The sequence below is a fragment of the Embiotoca jacksoni genome, unplaced genomic scaffold (assembly GCF_022577435.1).
Source record: "Embiotoca jacksoni isolate LCO1_2020_lvr unplaced genomic scaffold, fEmbJac1.0.p SCAF_1, whole genome shotgun sequence".
Classification (NCBI taxonomy): Eukaryota; Metazoa; Chordata; class Actinopteri; family Embiotocidae; genus Embiotoca; species Embiotoca jacksoni.
Window position 1 is genome coordinate 13,073,167 of NW_027185229.1, and position 25,013 is coordinate 13,098,179.

General features: G+C 40.1%; 1 protein-coding gene across 1 annotated transcript in view; it reads left to right on the forward strand.

The window, feature by feature from the left end:
• plxnb1b (plexin b1b) overlaps positions 1-25,013 on the forward strand; it is a 110,524-nt gene that overhangs the window by 57,448 nt on the left and 28,063 nt on the right. Inside the window, exons 4-11 of the mRNA XM_069172623.1 lie at positions 698-1,868; positions 6,916-7,098; positions 12,636-12,764; positions 13,045-13,145; positions 14,304-14,436; positions 16,592-16,748; positions 20,913-21,021; positions 22,469-22,577. Of these exons, the coding sequence (XP_069028724.1) occupies positions 708-1,868; positions 6,916-7,098; positions 12,636-12,764; positions 13,045-13,145; positions 14,304-14,436; positions 16,592-16,748; positions 20,913-21,021; positions 22,469-22,577 (2,082 nt within the window). The 5' untranslated portion in view covers positions 698-707. The remainder of the gene's footprint in view (positions 1-697; positions 1,869-6,915; positions 7,099-12,635; positions 12,765-13,044; positions 13,146-14,303; positions 14,437-16,591; positions 16,749-20,912; positions 21,022-22,468; positions 22,578-25,013) is intronic.

Below are 25,013 nucleotides of genomic sequence, written 5' to 3' on the forward strand. Positions count from 1 at the left end.
ATGCTGTGTTTACGAAAACGGGATGGATAGATGGATGGACATACAACCCTAAAACACAATGCCTGAATCATGAAGGATATTTTTCTTTTGCTTGAGCCGAGGATGTCAGTTGAGTCGGTGGTCCTGTAATGTGGCTGTAACCAGTTTGTGTTCACATTGCTAAAATAATGTGGCTATATGTGTCTCAGACCACTTTAGAATGTGGTCTGAGCAGATGTAATGTCAATGCATCTTCAATGTGTCTTATCTCACACCTGCACATGTCCACTTGTGATTCCTAACCCAGGATGGATGTTAATGCCAGGTGTGAACTGGGCTAAAAGTTGTTTAAATCTTTAAAAAAAAAAAAAACTTTAGAGAGCTTTAGAAACCTGTAGCAATATTCATTTAAAAAGCTGTTTTAACATTTTAGCATTTTAAAAAGCTGTTTCAATGATATCCAACTGTTTTCAAGCCTGTTGGTTCAGATTTTCAAAACATGTTTCATTGTGTCCTGTGATGGACCGACAACTTGTCCACGGTGTACCCCACCTTTGTCTAAAGTCAGATGGGATAGTACCCACCCAAATTTTGCTATTTTGGGGATCTGTAATGTAATTTATGTTTCGACATCTGTAAAAGTAAAACCTTTGGCAAACCCTGTTATTGTTAATGCAGATATTCTTTCTGACATCCTGTATTGTCTTTTTTCCCTCAGCTCTGCTACTATGCCTCCGGGGATGGTGTGTTGTCTGTCCATGTCAGCAGTCCAAACACTGCCGTTTCTCCTGCTGCTAGCCATTGGTTGGCCCTTTACTTCGTTACCCAGTGGTGTTGTCCAAGGATCAGACTCCTTCCCCTCTGATCTTTATCCCACTTTTATCCGTAATGACACAGTCTTTGAGCACCTGGCCCTGCATCCTGACCCCATTGTGGGTCGGGTCTACGTCGGCGCCCAAGATCACCTGTTCCAGTTGGATAAATTCCTCCAAATTGAACTCCAGGATGACACCGGACCTGTCATAGATAGCCGGGAGTGCTTGCCTCCTGTAACAGCGAGAAACTGCCCTCAGGCGAGGGAAACCAGCAACCACAACAAGCTCCTGCTGGTCGACCCTTACTCAATGGAACTCATTACTTGTGGCAGCATCAACCAAGGAATCTGCCAGAAGCGTAATCTGGATTCCGTGGATACAGTACTTTTCTCCACTGAGAGGCCAGTGGATACTCAATATGTAGCCGCTAATCACCCCAACGTTAGTACCGTCGGGCTTGTGGTCCGCTCTCATCCTGACAGGCAGCCAGTGCTGTTCGTGGGGCGGGGTTACACCAGCAGCCATCCACCTATTTCCACACGAAACCTTGCACAGGAACCTGTCTTTTCCTACGAGGAGACTGCCAAGTTGGCCGTGGCTGGCCGTCTGTCAGAATACGACCATCATTTTGTGGCCTCCTTTGCCCACCGTCATCACGTGTACTTCCTCTTTTACAGGCGGGACCTAAAGTCACAGTCTCGCGAGTACCGTACCTACGTCTCTCGTGTATGTTTGGATGACCAAGCCTATTACTCTTACGTGGAAGTACCCTTGACGTGTCGTTCCAGGGCAGGTAAAATTTACAACCTCCTGCAAGCCGTCCAGCTTGGACTCTCCAAGAATGGTGTAGGGAGCGAAAGCGCAGAGATTCTTCTTGGTGTTTTCTCCACACGTCTGGCTTCATCAACTCGGCCCAGTGAGGACTCAGCCCTTTGCATGTTCAATCTCGAAGATGTGGACCGCAGAATCAACTCTACCAGGGACATATGTTACACACAGATGGGCAAAGAAGCAGGAGTGGAGGCAGCCTACATCGAATACGAAGTCAAATCCAACTGCGCCAACCTGCCAGAGGTGAGAGCAATAGATTGAAAAAATGGTTTCTCTGCTTACTTACTGTTATTTTATTCAAGTGTGAGTAAATAAGCGCAATCCATAACATGCTGACTTGCAAGTGATAAACTAACAGGGAACTTCAGATTCGTAGTAGTTGACTTAAGATTCATTGTAACTTTATGGTAGGCATTTAGTTGACTCTTGATTTCCACTCAATGGTGTGCAAGGATTTTAGAACTTAGCTAACCAGAACAAACTTTAGCTGGTTTTTTTTTTTTTTTTTTTTTTTTTTTACACACAACACAGATGAGTCTTGCACATACAAATGTATGCTCTTGGGCTAAAGAAGTTCCTGGGCAGGAGCGTGAAGAATACATTTATCTTAGCCATAGGAAATTATTATTTAAGAAACACATGAGCAATGATGCTTAGAATTTGTAAAAAGATTACTTGCATATAGGAAAACTAACCTCCTTGTATTGGAGAACCCATACTTCCTTCAAAAGAAGGAAAAACAATGTATGCAGTTGACAACTGCTAATCCTGTTAAAAGTCAGAATTTGGTCTTAATTGGTGACTAATTCAACCTGGAAAATAAAAGATTTAGGTACATTTAGGTTCATGTAGTATGCAGGACCATACAGTCAGAGAACCAGTTACCTGTTTTTTTTTTTGTTGTTTTTTTTGTAGTTTGTATAAAAGCTGATAGTTGTAATGTTTATCACATGCAATGTGTATGTTGTGGCCTGGGGACCTATGAAGTGTGTTTTTTAAAAAGAATAGTTTTTAACAGCATAAAACCATAAACCTGGAATTATTTCTTATTTTAAAGAATGTTTTTTCCTCTTCTCGCTTTCACTAAATTATACATTAGTAAAGGACTCTCCAGTCACAATCACTCAGTGGTGCTGAACAAGTAAAAGTGCTTTACTCAGTCGTGTGACTTTGTCTAATTGCACGTTTGTGTGGCAAGGTGTTACTGAAAAGAAAAATGACTGCCTGCTAGAATAGTTGTGGCCTTGTATTGTGTAGAAATGTAATTTGGGAATAGTAAGATTTTTTTTTCTTCTCTTTGTGTTGTTTTACATTGGAGTATGGTGTTTTCTTTCTCCTGAAGGGAATATTCACATAGAGATAGAAAGTGAACAGTGTGCTGTCTCGGGCTGATCTCCCTCCACCAAAGTTTATGACAAGGGGTGAAATTTTATTTTATTTTTTTGTAACTGAGAAATGCAATGTTGTGGAGGAGAGACTGAACAACAGATCTCAAAATACCAACATTAAAAATCCTGACTTAATTGCATGGTAACACCGATATTTGGGGCTGTTTGAAATCTCCTATTATCTCTTTTTTGCTTTGTTCAGTATGTAAGACTCTTTAACCTGTGCAGACATGTACAGCAGATTGGCTCAAGGGGAAACAATAGTGCAGGTGGTGTAATTTAATTGAATTGTTGGTCAGGGAGGGATTGATCAGCGGCATTAACCGTACTTAGTGGAGTGGATTTAGGGCTAATGTTTAACAAGGCTTGACAAGGACAGATAAAGGCACAGGCAGAGAAGATGCTCTGAAGGAGAGAGGGAATAAGAGATTGGCGGATAAACACGCGTAGTACAGGGCAGGAAGTAGATGGAACGGATAGAAATATATGGTTTTCAAATTCAAGTACAAACAAGACTAGATTAACACCTAGTATACAGTATAGAAGGATTAGTGCTGGATGGTATGACCAGAAGGTTGGCTGTTTCACTGGATATCAGTTTTTTTCATGCATGGATGTGATTTTTCTACATGGCTTAATTTTACTGTCTGGAGTATAGAAAATATACTAACATTTTAATGCCATCGTGTACGTTTTGCACACATGAAAAAAGATTCGATGCGAGTTATTATCTTCTTTGACTTGGTATTCTGCAAAATACATATTAGACATTGCAATACATTTCTGTGCAGTCTTTTCCTTAGCAGTGCCGTGTTTCCTTTGCTGTTGTGTACACATGACAGAAGCGCTCATTTAAAGGTGTACTTCCTGTCGTGGCAAGAGCTATTGTCTTCATAATGCACTATGCCTGAATGACGAAAACTGGAGCACGGTGACTATTTGCTAACTACATAAGACATACCTCGAATCCATGGTTTTAATAATTGGTCTGTCCACATCTTTTCTTGAATGTCTTTAGCAATAACGTGTCCTTGTAGGTAGATTGTTACTGCATCCATAACGGTGCTCCACTGTTTGATTTCCTTGCCTTTTCAAGTTATGTCTGACTCTTTGGCTGCCGTTTCATTCCTGCTACTGGTTGAAGTGGCCTCAGATCTGATGGCCGTAATCGCATACAGTCTTGTTATTCTAACATTTGTTTTTACCGAGGTGAGGAAGTGAGTTTCTAATCTAAGATTTAACTAAAGGCAACTGGACTTCTTTTAGTTTCCTTAAGATGTTTCGCCTCCCATCCAAAGTTTTCTTTAGTTATTATTGACTGGAGGGGCGTTCCAGGTTTTAACTTATTGTGAGGTTGTTAACACCTTGAGTCCTTGATGGTCGTTTAGGTCACATGTGGGACCCACCTGTCGATTCTGTGGATCGATAATGGTGTAATTGGGTTTCAGGTCATTGACTCAACTGGCCATCATGTGAGTTGTTAGGGTCCTGGTGTGAATGGTTATTAATCTTCCTTGCCAGCATCTGTGTTGCGCTTGTGAAGCGTTTGTTTTTGCTTCCTCACTGTACAAGTCTGGTCATTCCTCGCAGCAGTGAACTGTGTACACTATATTGCTCTGCTTATGCTTGGGTGTTCTGTCCTTGGGGTGAACAAGCTTCTGCCTTAGAGTGTCATTGGTCTTGAAATGTACCAGGATGCCATGTTTGATAATCCTCCTGAGTTTTTTTTTTAAACACTCCTGCAACATAAGGAATGGCTATTCCGTTTGTTGTCTTTTTTCTGTCTGTCGGTTCTGGTTTCTTTTCTTGGTGTGGTTGAAAGCCCAGTTAGGGTTACCACAGGTTTTAAAGATGAGACCATGGTTTCTTCCAATGTCATTTCACTTTTCACATGCATTCCCAACATGGAAGCAGAAAAGGCTGTAAGAAAACCACTGTTAAAGGACAGCACCCTGGTTAACAGAACTAACCTCTCCCAAGACCAAATATATGCCCTGCTTGACCTCTGCCTGACCACCACTTATTTCCACTGCAATGCGGGATGACATAATGTGGAAGCCTTCATGAAACATGTCAACACAGTGGACAGCAACATCAAGTTCACCCGGCCGGAAGTCAGAGGAAACAGCCTAGCCTTTTTGGACTGTGGAGTGCACACTGAAGACGACAGAAACCTCATCATGGAAAAATACAGAAAGCCCACACACACACACACACACACACACACACACACACACACATCAATATTTACCCTTTGTCTACCACCACCAACTGGAGCACATAACAGGGAGTTATCAGAAACCTCCACCCAACTGGCCCCACTAAAACAGAGGGAAATGAGAATAAGCACATCGGGGAAGCTCTTAAAACATGTGGTTAACCAAACTGGGCTTTCACCAAAACCAAGAAAAGAAACGGAATAGAAAGAAAGGAAAAGGACAGAAAAACAGTGTCATTCCCTATGTTGAACAAAACAAACACTGCATCCCTGTTCATTTCAAGCAAAGGAAAGGAAGCCATTTTTTGTCAAACTGCAAAGATTGTCACTGAACATAAGAGGTGATGTGAGACACCACTTATCAGCCACTTAGAATGCAGTCCTGATATCTGAGCCAAGGAAGATCACAGGCTCTTACTGGCTAAATCAGCCAGTGATATGATGGCATCTAAGCTTCCAGGCCATATTTCTTGGCTGGAGGTCTTGGCTTCCTAATTATTTCAGTGGTCATAATGTTGTCTTGTGCTATTCTTAGCTTGCACTCATATCTACTCGTTCTCCTGTAATAGTTGGGTTCTCATAATGTGGACAAAACAGGCTGTTTAAATTATTCTTCACTCTCTGTAGTTAACATTTATCAATTCTCACTGATACTTTAATGTTTAGCCATGTTTTTACAATCAGCTTTAAAGTTCTGTGCTGTGGTGAAATCGGGAAAATATCTTGACTGTATTGCAGTTAGGCTGTATGTGTCTCGGTGATAAAAGTTCAGCAGTGCTGGCAGAAAAGGAGACTCTTTTTCTTAAGTACAGGCAAAATAATGAGTCCATTCATAACACCACACCAGACAACAGCCTGCAAGCCATAAAAACAAGTAGCCGTAATGGGCAAGGCCCTCGGGTTCATTGCCCCTACTTCCTAGTGTAGAAATGACCAATGATGAAGCAATAACCCTGCTTTTAAACATCCTTATGGAGAAATAAATTGCCTGGAACGGGAGAAAAAGAGCCCTGCCACCAGTCCCTGCTGCCAAATTGTTCATGTAAAAACAAAACTTGTGTGAGCTTTAATGTCCCGAGTGTAGAAAGTTGCTGGACTCCAGTTATAGTTTTTCTCCCAAACTCCAACCCCTTCACGGTAAATAATTCAGGGATTTTACCGACCACTATTTTAATCAATACGCTGATTGAATGGGTATTTGATTTATAATTTACACTAAGGTAGTGTTATAACAGCTGGCAGCTAACGGTCAGTCTGGCACCTAACCTGCTTGCCTATTAGCATCGGCACGTGTACAAGCTGTTTGTTTGTCTGTTTTAAGTCATGGCTGAAAAATGACCTGTTTTCTCTAGAATAAAAGCACCAGGTGTTCCACTTTGATTTATTTCATTTTAACTGTACTTTATTTACCTTTATTGTGACAGTACTTTATTTAACTTCTTAAAATTATTCAATTATTTTTTATTAAACAGTGGTTTGTTTAACTTTAAATCATAACAGTACCTCATTATGCTTCATTAGAAAATGTATTTTATTTACTGCTACCTTGCGGATAATTTCAAAAGAAGTCACTTTCATGTGTTGTTTATTCATTGTAATTTAATCTTCGTCTTACTTAATCATGGCACGTACTATTAACTGTGCACTGGCTTTCTGCCTTTCTCTGCTGTATCTTCACTGTTAGAATACCCTGGACGCATACCCGTGCGGCTCTGACCACACCCCCAGCCCAATGGCCAGTCGTATTGCTGTGGAAGTCGAGACCATATTGGATAGCCCATCTGCCCGTCTCACCGCAGTGGCTGTCAGTGTGAAAGTGGGACATACCATCGCCTTCCTGGGAGATTCCAAAGGAAACCTGCACAAGGTAACACACCGGCACTGATTTTTAGGGCATGCACAGACAGGTTCACAGAATACTGGTCAACATCTCTTCAGACACGCGCACATAAAATCATTGACAAGGTCCATTTTGTGCATGCGCCAACTGATGTTATGCAGAGATTGTGGTGTTATTTCTGGGAAACTGAGGTAATAGTCTGGCATGACTGATTGCTTGTCTTTTTGCTATTCACCTCAGACTCTGGCCACTGTCTGTCCTTCTGCCAGGCAGTGGAGGTCAATAATAGTCATTGTGTGTCGAGGCAGGCCGGCAGAACTCTGCATCGCAGTAATAATCTCAAGAGCAGAGCCTTGGTCCTTGTAGAATTATGTTATTATCTAGTTGTTTGAAGAATGTACCAATATTTTATGTAGATGGTTCCATTGTAAATGACAATGACAAGAACATAGACCAATAATTGTAATCTATCTATCTATCTATCTATCTATCTATCTATCTATCTATCTATCTATCTATCTATCTATCTATCTATCTATCTATCTATCTATCTATCTATATCTCTGTCCGTCTGTCTCACACACATACACTTGAAATGATGAGTATTTTTGTGTGCATTAAAAAAAAAAAAAACGCAATTTATTTGTAAATCCTAAAATAGATTTTCAGTTCTTCCGTGTATTTGTTGATAATGAGACTCATCTGACTCTAAACTGTTGTGGAACAGTTAGAAAGAAGAGAATAGAAAGATAGAAAATCAGAAAACGCGAAAGGAATAACTGTTTTTTGTGATTATATACATCAGCAGCTAAGCATATGTATTTATTGGGAACCATAAAAGTACAATATGCATGTATGTATATTTGGCTCGTTAATTAGAAAAAACTGGGTATTTATTGTATCTATTTATAAATTAACTTAGGAGGTCAGTGAAAAGGTATTAAGGGAGGCCCCTTGATATAGGGAGTTTACAGATCGTGAGCTTTTTCCACACAGTTTGTCCTTTGTGTCATTTTTCTTAATGGTGGCTTGTGGTTGGGGCCCCTTTACAAGCACAAATAGCACAATGGCCGCTATTAATGTATTTTTACACAGTTACGTCACAGACCCAGCTAAACCTCGAGCTGTACATCACTGTATCCAACGTAATGAGGTCCATACTTTGGTTGTGCACTGTCATCTCTGACTGACACACACATTTCCTTACAGAGAGGCTCATTCAAAATTCTGCAGACCTATCACTCCTAACAGCAGACAGTGTCATTGTCACTGTCATTAATGGACACATTGTCAGTCTGTGCCCTCCTGCCTGTAGCCACCAACCATGAACATTTATTTTCAAACTTCAGTCAAATTCAGCTTTAACTCTTAGCCTATGTTTTATATTCGTAAAAGATGAGTTGTGCAGAGAACTGTGGTGGAAATTTTAAATGAAGATCGAGAAAGTGATGGTTGTCTTGGAGAATTTTTATTAAAGACTTTGCAAAGGGGTCAAATCACACAGAGAAGAGCTCTGTTCAGTGTGAGTGACCAAGAGGAAATATCAGACCGTCAGTATTATACTGCGATGACTCCGCCGTGTGGTGTCACGCCAGGCGCAGCGGCATAGAAACCAGAAACGACACCTGTCTATATCAGACTGAGGAGAAGTCTGATGCACTTCCTGTTTTTGGCATAAAATGCAGTGTCATAAAGTCACATAGAGTACAGTGTATCAAAGGTCAGAGTGTCAAAAGGTCAGAGCGTGTCAGATCAGTAAATATCCAATGCGGATCTCAATTAAGTAAAAATACTTTCTTAGGAAAGCAAAATACAAAATCTTAGACAAAGAATCCAAAATTTCAGACAGCAACTTTCTTTTTTTCCCCTCCTTTCTTTCCTATATGTGAAAGAAAATATTCTTTCTATTCTCTATCTTTATTTATAGTGTGAAGTAGTATATTGTGCCCTCTTTTGGCTGTTATGATCAAAATGTGATCAGAAATTGGAATAGGTTTGATGAATGAGACAAAACTAAACCTTAACATTTTTTGTTTTGTTTAAACAATATATATTCAACTAGGAGAACACTCAGAAAGAGCAGGTCTCCGCAGGGCCAAAAGTCCACTCTTCTGTGATATGCAAATCTGCAAACACAAGTACTGTGTATGACTGGATATATCCAGAATAGCTCTAATGTTACAATTGTATTGGTTCTGGTTCTCCCCAAAGTAACCAGTGTCCCCGAGTGCTCCAAAGTTGTATACTGGCATTTGGGAACACCGTGACAAATTCCAGTGAGCCGCTGCATCAGTGGGCCAGCGAACCATGAAAATATGCAAAAAAAAAGTTTTCACCCCCTCCGTCTCTCTCTTTACCGGCCCTCTCCATGTGCTTGTACTTCAGGATGTGCATGAGAGCGTGCTCTGGGCCGAATTCCTTTCCCAGCAAAGGTCTATCGCTCCGTAACGACCGCTTGCTGTAAAGTTTCAGCAAGTACATGTATGTTCCGGAGGATAACTGATATCTACTGGAATGTAGATAGTGACACGAAGTCTTCGTATTTCTAGAGCGGCCTATGTTTGTGGCCGCTGAAATCGACTACAATCTACTGGATTTTAAGATGTATGGTATTTAGTAGGGATGAGACGAGTGCTCGGCTGAAATGAGCATCCAGTATGGATATTGTACTTTTGGCGAGTACGAGTAACATCCGAGTAAATGTGCCAATATCCTCGCGGGCGCAGGCTTCCAGCGGACACGGGCTGTGTTTACACATCGAGGCCAGCTACACGCCGAGGCCCCGCCTCCTCGTTTACACGGACTGATGCAGCTCTCGTCACAGGCACACATGCTCCACACTGTCCAGGGTTTCTGGTTCATTTCTGGCATCGGCTTGTTTTAATTAGGTTTGTATAAAACATCTTAAGCCTAGTTATTTGGAGAACTTTACTCTCACGGGACGAGTCGCAAGTTGCAGCTCTACCAATTTCTTTCCCCCTCCCATCGACTCGCTCCTACCTCGTTAAATTATCTTTAAGTCTGGAATTTGGCTGGTCAATTCAAGGACGTTGAGAGGCTTGTCCGAAAGCCTCTTCAGTGGTAACATTAGCTGTTTGCTTCAGGTCATTATTGTGCTGAAAGGTGAATCTTTGCCCCAGGTTCTAGACTTTGCGCTCTGGAGCAAGTGTTCTTCAAGGACATCTCTGTATTTGGCTTCATTAATCAATCAGTTCTCACTTGTCTCCCGGTCTACGCTGCTGTAAAGCACCCCCACAGCATGAGGCAGCCGCCACCACCATGCTTCATAAAAGGGATGGTAATATTGGGTGAGGAGCATTCCCTGGTGTTCAACAGATGTTTTGCCTTAAGCTCTGCCCAAAGAGTTCACTTTTTGTCTCATCAGACCAGAGAATATTTTTGCTAATTCTTGCAAAGTTCTTCAGCTTTTTATCAAATTCCAAGCAGGCTGTCACATGCATGTAGCTTCCATCCAGTTGCTCTTCCATAACAGCTTGATTGATGGGATGCTGCTGCGATACTTTTAGAGCTCTATTCACTGTGTATGTTGACATTTTTTTTAGCCATGTTAGCAGCATTGCTTAAAGGTTTGTTCAGACACACTTGTGTGATCTCTTGATATATGACTGCCTGACTCTTGTACATTTGGTGTTGATGTTCTCAAAGTGTATTCAATAGCCCCATCTGTACCGATATTAGCTGAGCTAGCTAGCTCTATGGCTTCAAACCTAATACATGTAAGTACACAAATTCAAATGGAAATGCCAGGACCTGAATTTTATTTCCCTGCGTTAGCTATTCGTATTGACACATGGATAAGCCGTTATAGCTGCAGTTATGCTTCAGCTTCTACAGCAGGGCTATTCAACTTGAACAATAAAAGAGCCAAATATAAAAGCCTTTTTTACAGTACATGTACTGATGATACGCATATACCTAGTAGTAGCAGTGGACTAATTTCACAGTGTGTTATTAGTACTTTTATTTTAAGTATAGGACCTGAATACTTCTTCCACCACTAGTGACATGTACTAATGACCTATAGCAGACAAACACAGTAACCTTTGTTTGGTAAATTGCAGTTGCTGTAAAAAAAACAACAAGAGAACTAAATGAGGGTATTCTGCTCTTGAGGAAACAGGAGCCACTATAGGGGGGAGTCTAATTCTTGAAACCTCACCAGTCTTATCAACTATTGCATAAAGACACACTGCTGACCATTCAGGATTCCACCTTTTAAATGTTTGTTTTGTTGAGGTCAGCTCGGTGCATAACGATGGAAGAAAGAAGGATTTGTGCGGAAAGCATGCGGTGGTTGTTATGCAGCTCTCATTTTAGCTTCGTGTCTTACAATTCCCAATTCTCTTTTGACATTCGTGTTGTATTTTATTTTATTTTGGATAGTTTGTGATTTTTCCAGGGTTGACAAATAAAACGGTTAATGGCGCCCTAGTCACTGGTGTGTGTCACACTTTGTTTACTTGTTAGAAGAGAGGAATGCCATTTGGTGGCCTGCTTCTCTCTTGCTCTCTCTCTCTCTATATATATATCTATATATCTATATCTATATAGATATAGATATATAGATATATATATACACACACACATATTTGATGTACTCTGGATGGACAGTCTGTGATTAAAGAGCTCTGGGATCAAAGCATGTTGGATTGCAAAACTGGCCTCAACTCCCCCACATACCTGCATGATTGGATTTGCATGGCACTAGCGAACCATATCAGATTCATCCCAGCTTTCAGCATCTACAACTGCACACAATCCATCACTGAATCAGACTTTATTTATACAGCATCAAAGTGCATTACAAGTGACTGACAAAATGTAGGATGTTAAAAACACTTATGCTCAAACATACTAACTCCCCCCCCAAAAAATTAATTGAATAAGACAACAATAAAAAAAAAAAAATGGGGAGTAAAGATAATTAAAGATGAAAAATAAGAGATAATACTCGAGCAATAACAATAAATTGATAACGGTAAAACAATAAAATGTTAACCAAAAAAATAAATAGAATGGTCAACAGTAAAAGGCTGACATAGAACTTTGAATAAAATAGATAATCATCACAATGATCAGTATCAATACTGAAACCATAGAATAAAAAAATAAAAACGATTTTTCATTTACGTTGTGATATCCAAGCCTGAACCCACAGTGCACATCAGGGAATCTGCACTTCCTCCTCACCTGTGCTGCATTTTCTCATTTGGATGATTGCTGTCTTTGTTCGAGCAGTTCTTCACACTGGAAAATATCTCACTAATGACATAGCTATTAAACATAGCTGTGTATTGCCAGCAACTATCTGGATTTCTTTCCTCATCCTGTGGTGCTGAATTTCTAAACTGAATGCAGAAAGGTTTCATGAAAATTGCAAAAAGGAAATATATATATATTAAATGTCTGTTCTCATTTAAAAAAAATTCATATGTTTAGTTACAGCTCAGTGCATACAATGTCTGTAAAAAAAAATTACATAATCATATTATTATGTAGTTGTAACGCACTCAAATCAACATTATATGTGTGGTTTTCCTCAGGTGTTCTTGGGTCCTAACGGTGAGGTGGAGGAGTACTCTGTGATCCCCATACAGCAGAACACAGACATCAGCTCGGATCTCATCCTGGACCAGGAAGAGGAACATCTCTTCGTCATGACTCATAACATGGTATACACACAGAGATGCAAAATACAGTCATTTCACTCATGTCACCTCATTTCTTTCAAGATGCCCCCTTCCTGTGTTGTAGTAAAAAAAACGAATGGAGAAATAATTGTGACTTTTATTTCTGCCCCAATTCTCCCTCTTCCAGTTAGGATTATTTGAATGACCATATTTTCAATTTGCATTGTTCCACTTGGAAATATGGGCCACCTATTGTTTTTAAATCAGATTTTTAGGAGCTTAGTGTGCTCAACTGAGCTTTATTGTTTTGTCCTGGTTCCAGCTGCAGAAGAGGCCAGTGGCTGAATGCCAGCAGCACCGAGACTGCCACTCCTGTCTGCTGGCCCACGACCCCTACTGTGGCTGGTGTATCCTTGAGGGAAGGTGAGATAAACACCAGCAGTTAACTCTAGATCCATTATGTCCTCACATAGAAGATAATTAATTACTGTTAGCGCATTAATCCTGCCATCAAATCAACAAGTAAAGTAATTAGTGACATTGTTATATTTGATTGCATTTTGTCAAGAAAAACACTGGCTAGTTACAACAGTCATTTGTTAAGGATTTATAAAAAAAAAAATTCAATTAAAAAAAAAAAATCTCAATTGAATATATGCTTACGTGTACATATATTTTTTGACAAAATGAGCAGTGCTTGTCTCTGGCATTTTTTGTTTTTCATTTTCTTTATTTTGTAACCATCCATTAGTCGAAACATAATAGAAGGCATCGTTTCTCACTTATAATCCAAAAATAAGGCAATCCTAAACATACTGTCACGGTAAAAGCTACAGAATGCTAGTAATCAGATCATATTGTTAACTTCTGTTTTAACCGTCAGATCCAGTCCAGATAACTTTTCCCGAACAGCGGGCTCTGTGGCCACAGCACTTATGTGGTAAATGCTCAAATGTAGTGCTAACATTAGCAAGGATTAATTAAGTTAAAGAGATGTAGTGGTGCCACATAGATGCATAGAGAGTGAAAGAGAGAGGAGAGGAGCTCAGTGCGTTATGGGAGGTCCACCAGCAGCCAAGGCGTAACTAAGGGATAGTTCAGGGTAACCTGAGCAAGCCTTAACTATAAGCCTTATTAAACAGGAATATTTTAAGCCTCACCTTAAAAGTAAAGAGGGTGTCTGCGTCCTGAACCGAAACAGGAAACTTGCCTCATGGGAGAAGGGCCTGAAAGTGGAAGGCTCTGCCTCCCATTCTTCTTTTGGAAACTCTTGACAGTGAAGTGCTCTATTAGAATGAAATGGATCTGTAGGCTCCCAAGCTGAAAACACAGGCACCGCAGTGCGTCATGTATTGCACGTCAACTGATGCCCCTAGCACTAAAAGGATAGGTCCTTTTGGTGCTAGGTGTGTATAGGTATATATTGGTGTATAAATGTGTTTGTAATGTTACAATGTTAAAGGTTATTTCATTTTTTTTTTATTGCAATGGTAAATGTTATGAGACACAGGTGGAGAGATTAACTTTTTAATTTACCAAACAGTGAATACAGAGTACGTAAAAATGGTGTTTACCCAACAGGTGTATGTTGAAGTCACAGTGCAGTCGTGGGAGCCAGCCGGGTCAGTGGTTGTGGAGCTTTGACATGGAGCAGCAGTGTTTGGCCGTCCAAGACCTTAACCCCTCCAATGTCAGCAGGGAGGATAGCAGGATGGTAAGTCCACAATAGATTACATTAACTGGAGCAGTGAATGAGCTAAACAAAACTCAAATAGAGACCAAGGATTTGATGAAGGATGATGATCTTTGTTTACAGATCCGGCTGATGGAAACCCATCTATTTTTGTGGCTTCTGTAGACCGTTAATTAAAACAATCTTCCACCTAAAGCACCCGCCAGCTTTTCTTCAGAATGTCTTCCATTTCAGAGTACATAGAGGTCTTAACTCTGGGTACAAAATGCCGATGGTTGTGTTAATAGTCTTCTCACATACCCAAACAATCCAAAGCTAAGGCTCACAATAACACATACCAGAATACCTTATCAGCTGAGCTTGGAGATTTGCTGTACCTGGGGATGGTGGTGCTGTGGGTTTGTTGGATATGTAAGATTGTGAAGTGCCAGGGGGTCAACAGAAGACAGCGATCATAGCCTGTTCTGTCATGCCTTGGTGTAGTTGGAAAACATTGTATCAGTCGTCTCTGTGAAAGATGGTGCTTGTGGAAACCAGTAGAAACAAAAAATATATTCACAATACACACCTGTGTTTCATCACAGGAGAGGAGGACTCAAACACAACATTTTTTTCATATAGATCTAAATAACAGTAGATATAAATTTGACCAGGATCAAATCTATGTTTTCTTGGGGATAAAAATACTTTGTAACATTACCGTTCTTTGTGCATATAGCTGGAGGGTGATGTCATGGATGAGGTCACAGACTCCTAAAAATGGCAGCTGCTGGTAGCTCACACTGTAGATGTGTTAATACTTACAACCGAGTTAGCTGGTTTTATGTCAGCCGTTTCAAATAACCTCCACTATATGAAACACGAGTGGCCAAAGAGTACATGAGGTTGAAACGATTAATTGATTGATCTATTAGTTGAAAATTAAACTGCTCTTTTAATAGTTGATCAGTTTTTCAAGTTCAAATGTCTTGTTTTTTTGTCCAATGAAAACAATGAACTGAAAGAATCTTTTTGCTTTGGATTGGTAATTGGACAACAGTAGCAATCGCATGACATCGCCATGAGCTTTTATGATGGGCTCTCTGTTTTCTGAAAATGTATGTGCCAAATGACTTCATTTGATAAATAACTCCCGGTCAAGGCAGATGGCCACCCACCTCTGAGCCTGCTTCTGTCCGAGGTTTCTTCCTGTTAAAAGGGAGTTTCTTCCTCCAGCTGGTGCTCATGTGGGAATTGTTCAATTCCCCCGTATAATGTTGCAGAAGTTCTGTTTTAGGGACTTTACAATGTTGAGTGCCCTGAAATAATTGTGTAATAGTTGTGATTTGGCGCTAAATTAATAAAATTGAAATAAATTGAACCACTTCAATAAATTGTAGAAATGAATTGTTAGTTCTCGCCCTACTTTTCTGTCATTGGTACATTTTTTTTTTTTTTTTTTTAAATACCATAATGACTTTCAGAAAGTAAGAAAGAAAATATATGTCTATGGGAAACATATTTGTGCACCTTAGTGATTATTCTTTGTATTATTAATTTAGTTTGGTTGTGTAGGAGAATATGTGTGATCTTCTTATCTTACACTTGCACAATTCATCAACAGAAAATCTAAGGAAAGGCATCACTGTAGAGGACATACTATTTGATTGGCAGATGATACCTCGGAGTATTATAGAAACATCAGATTAATGAGCAACATAGAGCAGATGGAGCTAAAAACAAAATAAGCAGTACAATAACTCTAAGAGCTTTGTCATTATGATTCATGTTCATGCAGCAGGGAAATGTTGTTTAGTTTTCGCATTGAATTATTCAACATTGACATTTACAAACGAAAAGATCATATTAATTTGTTTAGACAGTTGAATCACTTCCCGTCATAATGACAGGAGGTGTCATAATACTGTCTTAAGCAACAGCACAGCTGAGATTTCTGTCCCCTACCAGTGTAACTTGTCCCACTTATTCTGTTTTTGTACATGGTTGGTCCATGCTCAGACGGTCTACTGCTGATTGTCACAATGATCAGTGTTATAGTACCTGTAAATGGGATTTAGATGCGGTTTAAGACTGACGTGCTAACATGGATCCTATTTGCATTTTTGAAATCATGCATGTACAACGATCTACCAGTAGTTTACGTCGTTGTTAACTGCTATCTTTCATCTTTTGTTAGGTGTCTCTGTCCGTCCCAGGACTTCCAGTGTTAGAAAAAGGCGAGTCGTACTCCTGCTTCTTCAAGGACAGCCACAGTCCTGCCACCATCACCGAAACTGGGGTCACCTGTCATTCCCCTGACACTAGCAGAGTGCCAATGGTGCCTCCAGGACAAGGTGAGTGTCTTTTCACCCCAAACCTAACTGAAAATGATGGCGACTGAGTTTAATCACTGTGTTGAACTGAAGTGTGTGTGTGTGTGTGTGTGTGTGTGTGTGTGTGTTTCTCTATATATGTTTGTTTGCATGTCCAGACATGCCATACATGTATATAGGTCAATTTTTTGTTTTTAATCCTTGCTAACCCAATCCATTTTTTCCAAAGCCAGTTTACACAGCAGGGGGTAATCTTTATTTCAAAGTGTACAATCCTCCATAAATTAATTTCAGCCGTTGATTCTATGTTTTTATCTGTGCTTTGGTTTGGTTTACAGAAATCACATTTGCTCAAACATTTACATTATTTTTCTCTGTCTCTGACAGTCACACACACACACACACACACACACAGATCCTGATACCTAACTTGCATTCCTGGAACTTACACACAGTGTAAAGCAGTGACAAGCACAACGCAAGTGTCTTTGCTAGTTCCAGACCGGCACAGCTGTCATTTTAATGTCCCGTGCCCATGTTGTTTAAATCGCAAATGTACTGGCACATCTAAGTGCCCATTAGCATGTTGGTCTTAAAATGAGGTGTGGTCATGCATGTTGCCAAGCTCCAGCAGACCAAGAATAACCTGGTCTTGAATCAGTCATGCAATATTTTGCTGTTATTGTAAGAGCACAAAAGACCAAGGTTGCCATCTCACGCTTTTGGCGTGAGACACGCATTACAATCTCGGTCTCACTCTCTCTTGCTGCCCAAAATACTCTCACCTCAAATAAGAGGAAGCCTCAAAGCCCCTCCTTTATGAAAAAAAAAAAAAAAAAAAAAAAACAGTTATGTAAATCATCTGAACATAAGTATTTTCCCACAGTTCAGCAGCCATATTGCTCTATACACTTTGAAGACAGGACAAAGACACAATTTACATGCCTTTTGTAGCCAGAGTCACACACAAAGACCTCTCCAAAACCACATTTCATGTATTCTTCTTCTTGCCTCATTCACTTTCTCCACAATTTCACATATATTGACCTAAAATGTTTTGTGTCCATAAAACTTTGCCGCGATGAAGACAAAGTCTGTAACAGTAAGTAAGACTCACCAGTAATGAAAATAATCTCAGTTTTGAGAAAACGTTGTTGCTTCCTGCAGCTTGTTTCATACATAGGAATGGACAGCAGTGCAAAAACATGCAACAAAATAAAAAAATTAACAAATATAGTGTTAAAGATTAATATTGTCCATTTTCTCTGCAGAGAAGTGTTATTTCCTGCTCCTTTGCAAATCCGCCAATATAATAGCAATCTGCTGGGGTGCAAGCGCCTCCTGGCTTTTAGAGGAAATGGGAGCCAAGATTCATATTTCTTTATTTCATGTTACACCCAAAACACAGCTATGATTAATTAAGACCCGAAGTACAACCCTTGTGAACCATGCACTTTTATTTTGTGCTCAGATTTTCCACTGTTAAACGGCCAATGGGTTTGGACATGCCCTAAATGCACTTGTCCCATGTCCTTTAGAATGTGTGCGTAGATTGTTAAAATGCAGCCCATGGACACAATGTCTGTGTTTTAAGGATCTAGCTGTGACTTCCCTTCACTTAAAGATGGTTAGTGTAATTTGTCATATAGTGTAATAAAAGACTACGCTGAGGCATGTGAGGGGAACTGTTGCTTTAAAGGTGTAATTTGTAAGAATTAAATTCTATTTTTAATACTACTATGTACATTAGGAGATGAAAGTGATTCACTGTAGTGCCCGGACAGTCTGGCCCTCAGTTCAATTTGAGTGTGAGACTGAAATCTTTGAGCGATTAGTATCTCTGACCGACCGTGTTGATGGCTAGGTTTAGACATGAGCAGTGAAGGTGAGAATATCAAGGCGGGTCAAAGAATCTGATGGATGTCAGTGTAACACTGTCAGAGTTTAAGCAGCTCAGTAGAATTTACATATTATTGCCCTGCTGCTAGTAAGATTTAAATAAAAAAATGTAAAAAAATTATAACTGGTGATTGTAAAGTTAGATTGTGTGCATCTAGTAGTATGGATAGAAAATAGATAGATAAATAAATATAAAAGTCCCGATCATTTGAATCCTGTAGTTTACGTTGTAGCTTGTTTAGCTCCCCTTTTAAGAAGACCGTAGTAGCAAATAAACAGACACTGAAAAAACATATATTGAATGCATTTAAAATATTTTTTAAAGCTGGAAGAAGGAACTAATACTTCCAAGTGTAATTGGCTCCTCTGTTGTAAAGGCATTGTTGATGTTCCTAGGCCTGAAACAAATTCTCACATGACAACTGCTTTACTGTGTGGAGTTTTGCTCTCAGGTCCAAGACATGCTGTATTTCGCTTTTACTTGGGCTTGGACGTTTCTTCTCATTTTCTTTAAGTAGGTCCAGCACCCCGTGTGGGTTTCAGCAGCTCAAAGGAAAAAAAAAAAATCCCAGGGAGGCCTGTGGCAAACAACAGAGGAACACGCAATTTATCCAAATTGCACTTATCACTGTGAAGGAAATTATGGATCATGGATTTTAAAGTTTTAATCAGACGCCTCAGTCTTTGGGTGGGGTACACACTAGTCCAAATAGACTTAATACCCAGTAATCCATAAAGATCCCTCGGTGTACGTGACATAAACAAAGTGCCCTGGTCAGTCAGAATCTCTTTTGGGATTTTGACTCGGGAGTTGACCTGAAACAGTTTTGCGCAACACTCTTTGCAAAGCAGTTGCATGACGGCACCACCTCAGAATATGGCACTGCATAATTCCCAAGGACTAACGCAAATTTATACCCAAGGTGCCCCAGAGTAAAAAGACCCGATGAGGTCCATGACAATGTAATTACGTGTAACCTATATTAACAGCGACGGGCGCAAAGGTGCTCTTGGAATAGCCGGCTGGTTCACCAGCTGACATTCTGGGCGAAGATGCACACAAGCAGTGCACATCCAAGATTTAAACAAACAAGAAAACAGACAACCAACGGTGTTATTGTTGTGTGATGGATTTTGCCAGAGGTGATTTATTGTACGGTCTTATTGCAGTAAAGGGCAGGATCTATAAAAGCAAACTTGAAGGGTAAATTTGGGCACCCGTACTTAAACTCTGATCCATGTGTACGCACATTTTGGAGAAGTTAGCGAGGTGCTGAATTAAGGCCTGATTGTAGAAATTAGATGCAAGAGGCATCACTATACAAAAAACAAATTTCATTTCACCTCCTATCACGTTAGCCATACATAGACCTCGATGATTCAAATTCAAACCAGAGGTGTAATTTGTCTTAGTGAGTCAAAACTATTCAATAAGACCTTGAATACTATGTTCCTCTTTGTTGTTGCCACGGTTCACCAAAGAAACACTGAGCCACATGGCTATCATTTTATGCATTAACCTTTTATAAATTGCTTTGGATTGACCATAAATGGTTGAAAGTGGGCATAGAATGCGGGATATAAGGCAGATCTATGTACGCACATTTTAGTATGGATCCTACGCAATGCTTTATAAATAAGGACCCAAGTCCTTACATCTTTAGGAGCTGTGTTTGTGTGTATGTGTGTTTTCCCTGAATCACTCCCAGTTTCTTTCCCTCCTTCAGCTGACACACAAACCGTGCCCTGCTGCCACAAAGGGAAATTTGCAGTTTTACACAAGTTGGATTTTATTTTTGTCGTTTTGTCACTTATATTCTTGTTTGTGATCGAATAGTACTCACGAAGGTAACTGCTTGGATATGATAATGTGGTGAATTGTTTGAAAGACGAGCAGTAAAATTAGTCTTCCGACTGTCTATTGTAAACATTCATCCCAGTTTCCAGACCGACTTCCACTTGCAAAGTGGCTGCTCAGTATGTGTTTGACTGTAGGGAAGCCTCGGAGCTTTAAACCCTGCAGTGTTTATGTCTGCACTCTCTGTGTTGAGGATAAAGGGTGCACATGTGTTTTATTAGGCCTCTGTGTTCTGGCTGTCTGGTCCGAACCCTCTCCCACGTCCCCTCTCGTTGTTCTGATCGCAGATCCAGACTGTCTGAATCAGAGACAATAACCCCGGCTGAATATTTTCAGAGCCCTGCTGCCTCCGTTGTGGGCAGACGTGAAACATGAATTGTTGTTTTCTGCTCTTCCTAATGCTGTCTGTCTCTCTGTTCTGTTGTCAGATTTTGTCACAGTCACCTTGTCTATTTGTTTTGGTGACGTCACGGTCACAGCGAGGGATTTCATCTTCTATGACTGTACAGCTGTTAAGCAGCTGTCTGGCAGCATACCGTGAGTTATCACTGATGATTTATTAGTTCTGCTCTGTCTGCCTGTCTCCTTTCCAATCTTGTCCTTACTGCAGACCTCATGATCAAGTCTTTCTTTCCATCCGAGACGATGCTTTTCCATTTTGTACCTCGGTCAGTCTTTGTCCCTTCAGCGATTCATCCTTTGTCTGTTTTATATCTGTTTTTCCTTTTCTTCTCACATGCTCTCCTTTTTTAAAATTTTCTCTACAAGCCTGGGGCCTTATAATTTAATAATTCCCATACAACAGTCAGATTTTCTTCATCCATATATCATGTGTCCTCGAAGGCTGCAGGCACCTGACTCCTGCTCTTCATTACTCTAATGGGCTGCTTCAGCCTAGATCTAACTGTAACCACCATTCCACACCAAGTGAATTTTGTTCACGATAGTAGGCTATCGTATGACAGTTGGAAGACATTGGGCCTCATGCAAGAACATTTAGTTTTTCCCAAAATCTTTTTTTTTTTTTTTTTCTGCCCTGCATCAAGTGTTCCAGGTTGGACTCGCAACAACATTTTAACTGCACTATGTCTGTCTGGTTCTCTGCCCATCTATCCCTCTATCCCTCTCTCTCTCTCTCTGTCTGTCTCTGTCTGTCTGTGTCCATTAGAGACCATGTTTAAATACTTGTAATTTTGTTCAAATCGAAAAATAATACTATGTCTTTAATCCAAATAAATCTGTAAGTCATAAATTAGAGTAGCTGAAAACATTAATAACTATGAGTAGCGGCCTTTTTGGGGATCTGCTTGGTTGAAGCTAATGTTAGTCATAAACTTCTAAAAAGGCATACAATAATCAATTTAAACTAATTTTGAACTGGATTTTCCCAAATAACTGAAAAGCAGTTGAGACCACAGTTTTAATGAACTGTGTCCTCAGGTGTTCAGACCTACTACTTTAAAAAAAAAAAAAAAAAGTAAATATTCATAAGGTAAATGATTAAAAGTAAATTTAACAAAATTTATAAAATTGGCCCTAATCAAACTGGAGGAAAATATGGCACCTTCTGAACGTCAATGTGTGTTAAATGAGTGTCTCTCCTGTTGTAAGTTTTCTCACATGTTCACTCTATCAGCCTCTCTCAATCTCTGTCCACAGTAGCCTCCCTTCCCTGTCCCTCTGATAAGAAACTGAGGCTCAATTCAATTACACCGCTGACCTTTCTTACCACTGGGGGCAGATTGGTAGCAATTGGATTACACTGTGTTACAATCTACAATAGCTGTATCTCTTTTTCTCTGTACCATTATTTCTCTTTTCCTCTCTCCCAATTTTAGATAAAAAGTCCATACTACTTCCATTAGACCTCTCCCCACCCTTCTCTTCTTAGCTCCGAAACTTGACTCATTGTTTACCTCCCTATTTGAACCGAGGCCATTACTTTCTGTCTGTAATCTGTATTTCCTGTTATTATTGTTTGCAGTTGCCGTGGTTGTGTTTTGAGCCAATGGGGCTGTAACTGGTGCGTTCACCAGCACTTGTGTACCCATAAGCCCACCTGTGAGGAGGGGATGATCATCTACAACCAACATGTAAGTTCAACAGAGGATATCTAATGGCACGGCAGCAGATAAAAAGTGCTATTTAAAGTGTAAAATACAAAGATTTGGACTCTCACCTCTTGTGTGCAATATTAACTAAAGCATTTGCTGAAAATGGTCCTTCATTGGTGTTGAAATTCTTTGGGAAAAGTGCCAGTTGTAAGTTGATCACCAATGAGCAACACAGGGAGAGAATTCTTTTTCATCAAGGTACCATTTGGGGTTTTGTTGTAAACAATGTTAGGTTTGAATGTAACAACTGACAGGTTGTACATTCTGCTGTGTATGAATGAGACAAATAATCAATGAAGCAAACATGGATTATAGCCACTCTCAGTAATATAACAGAGAAGCAGCTGGTGTTTCTATTTACAACGTAGCTAAACAAACCTAGAACGTTTTAAAAGAGAGAAGGCAGTTCAGAAGTCAGTTATTGTTAATGTTTTTCCATCATGCACCATCTCACAGACACAGGTCACAGTAAAGTTGGTTCCCTTGCTGAGGGATTGGAGATTTGTAACTCCTTATCTCCTTAACTCCTCACTGTGGCTGGTCCTGATTAATCCACTACTCTTATGCTATACTTAAAATTGATGCGCTGGCAAAAAAAATTTGGTGACACTTACCTTGTTTTTCCTGTGACTGCCTAGCATTAGCAGCCACCCTATGTTTTGCTTAATAAATTAATTAAATAATTTTAATGTAACACAGCAGTGGGGTGTTTACATTAGTAGTCCCTTAATCCAGCTCTTAAACTGTGCCAGTAAACGGCAAAGCAGCTATTAATGAGCTAAAATCGACATGCTGGTTTATACCAAATCCAGCTTTAAGATCAGACTTCTAATTAATACTGTCTTTGCAAAAAAGGAAACAAAAAAAGGAGAACAAATTTAAAACTTACACCAAATACCTGTATTGTGATATACTGTCACTGTAGAAATACATTGACACTTGCCAGACAATTTTCAGTGGTTAGTCTTTTTCACCAAGACACATATTTATTTCTGGCACTGAATAGGCGTATGGATGCATTTCCTTCATAAAAGATATTACAAAAGACATTTTTATGACCTACATTGTTTCCATCCATGTTTGCTTCCCTGCTTTTTCCCCCCTTTCTTTGGATGTCACATTGTTATGATTGTTAGCAGGCTACTACCTCTATAAACTGAAATGGTCAATGGAATGAAGTGAAACACTGACAGCATTGCATATTTTTTCATATCCAAGTGCATGCATCCTTGTGTACATGCGTAAGATGGAAATAACACAGGGAACTGCTCTTAAAAATAAAAAAATAAAAAAATTATTAGCTTCAGTATTCTTGATTATTAAACTTGGTATGTCGATAAATGGTCAGTTTTTCTATTTAGAGATATTTTATCTTAACATACAATAATTAATGCCCACACGTGTATTGTTGTGCCTTGTATGCCAGTAATTAGTCTACATTATTTTGTAACAAAACCATTATTGCACTTCATGTGTCATACAAGGATGGATCAATAAGTTATGAGACTGCTCCCGGCGTGCTAAAATGATGCACAGCTCAATGATGTGGATGGAGCAGGAGGAAGATATAACCCTTATGAGCAAGTTTTCCAAATGTCGTTGCTTGACCATCATCAGTTCCGGGGTAACGCATGTTTTTATGAGCGTTGGTCCGTTTGCGCAGCAATTTCTCCGCGAACATGAGCAGAGCACCTCATTTAGTGTCAAAGTCAGGAAATCTGCAACGGAGACCCTTGAAATGCTTCAGGAAGCCTAAAGCATTGAAGCGGTGAGCTGGGCGAAGTGTTTTTAGTGAGCCACCTGAAACTCGTGTCCAAACCTGAAAGAGGCGCCTCAGGTGCACAACCAGGTGATTTTTTTTTTTTCCTTGACGTTCGCAGCGCTGTGAATTCACCCCCCCAGGGTCAAACTGTCAACATCGAGTTCTCCTGTAAGGTTCTGAGGCGTCTGTGGGAAAACATTCACTGCAAATTACCTGAATTGTGGCGCAATGGCTCCTGGGTTCTCCAAAATGACAATGCTCCCGCTCACAGCGCATTTGAAAACACACGAGCTTCTTGCCCACAAAAACACAATCACCACCGCCCGCCACACCGATTTGCCAGATTCGGCTCCCTGCGGCTTTTTTCTGTTCTCCATAATTTGTTGCAGACTTTGATATGCGCTCTCTGCTCAGTTTTCAGGTGCGTAAATCATCACCAGCGCACCTGGACCACTGCACACAGAAGCACGTGTAGCTCAGTGACTGATTTTGATCAAGCGACGAAACTTGGAGTACTTGCGTACATTTTCTCTAGTCCGTGCACGTCACAATGCTGCGCTGTGTTTACGCACAACAGGAGCAGTCCCGAAAGTTAATGTTTCATCCTCATAGGTAGCAATAACAGCAGGACATGTGTTTAACATCATATACGA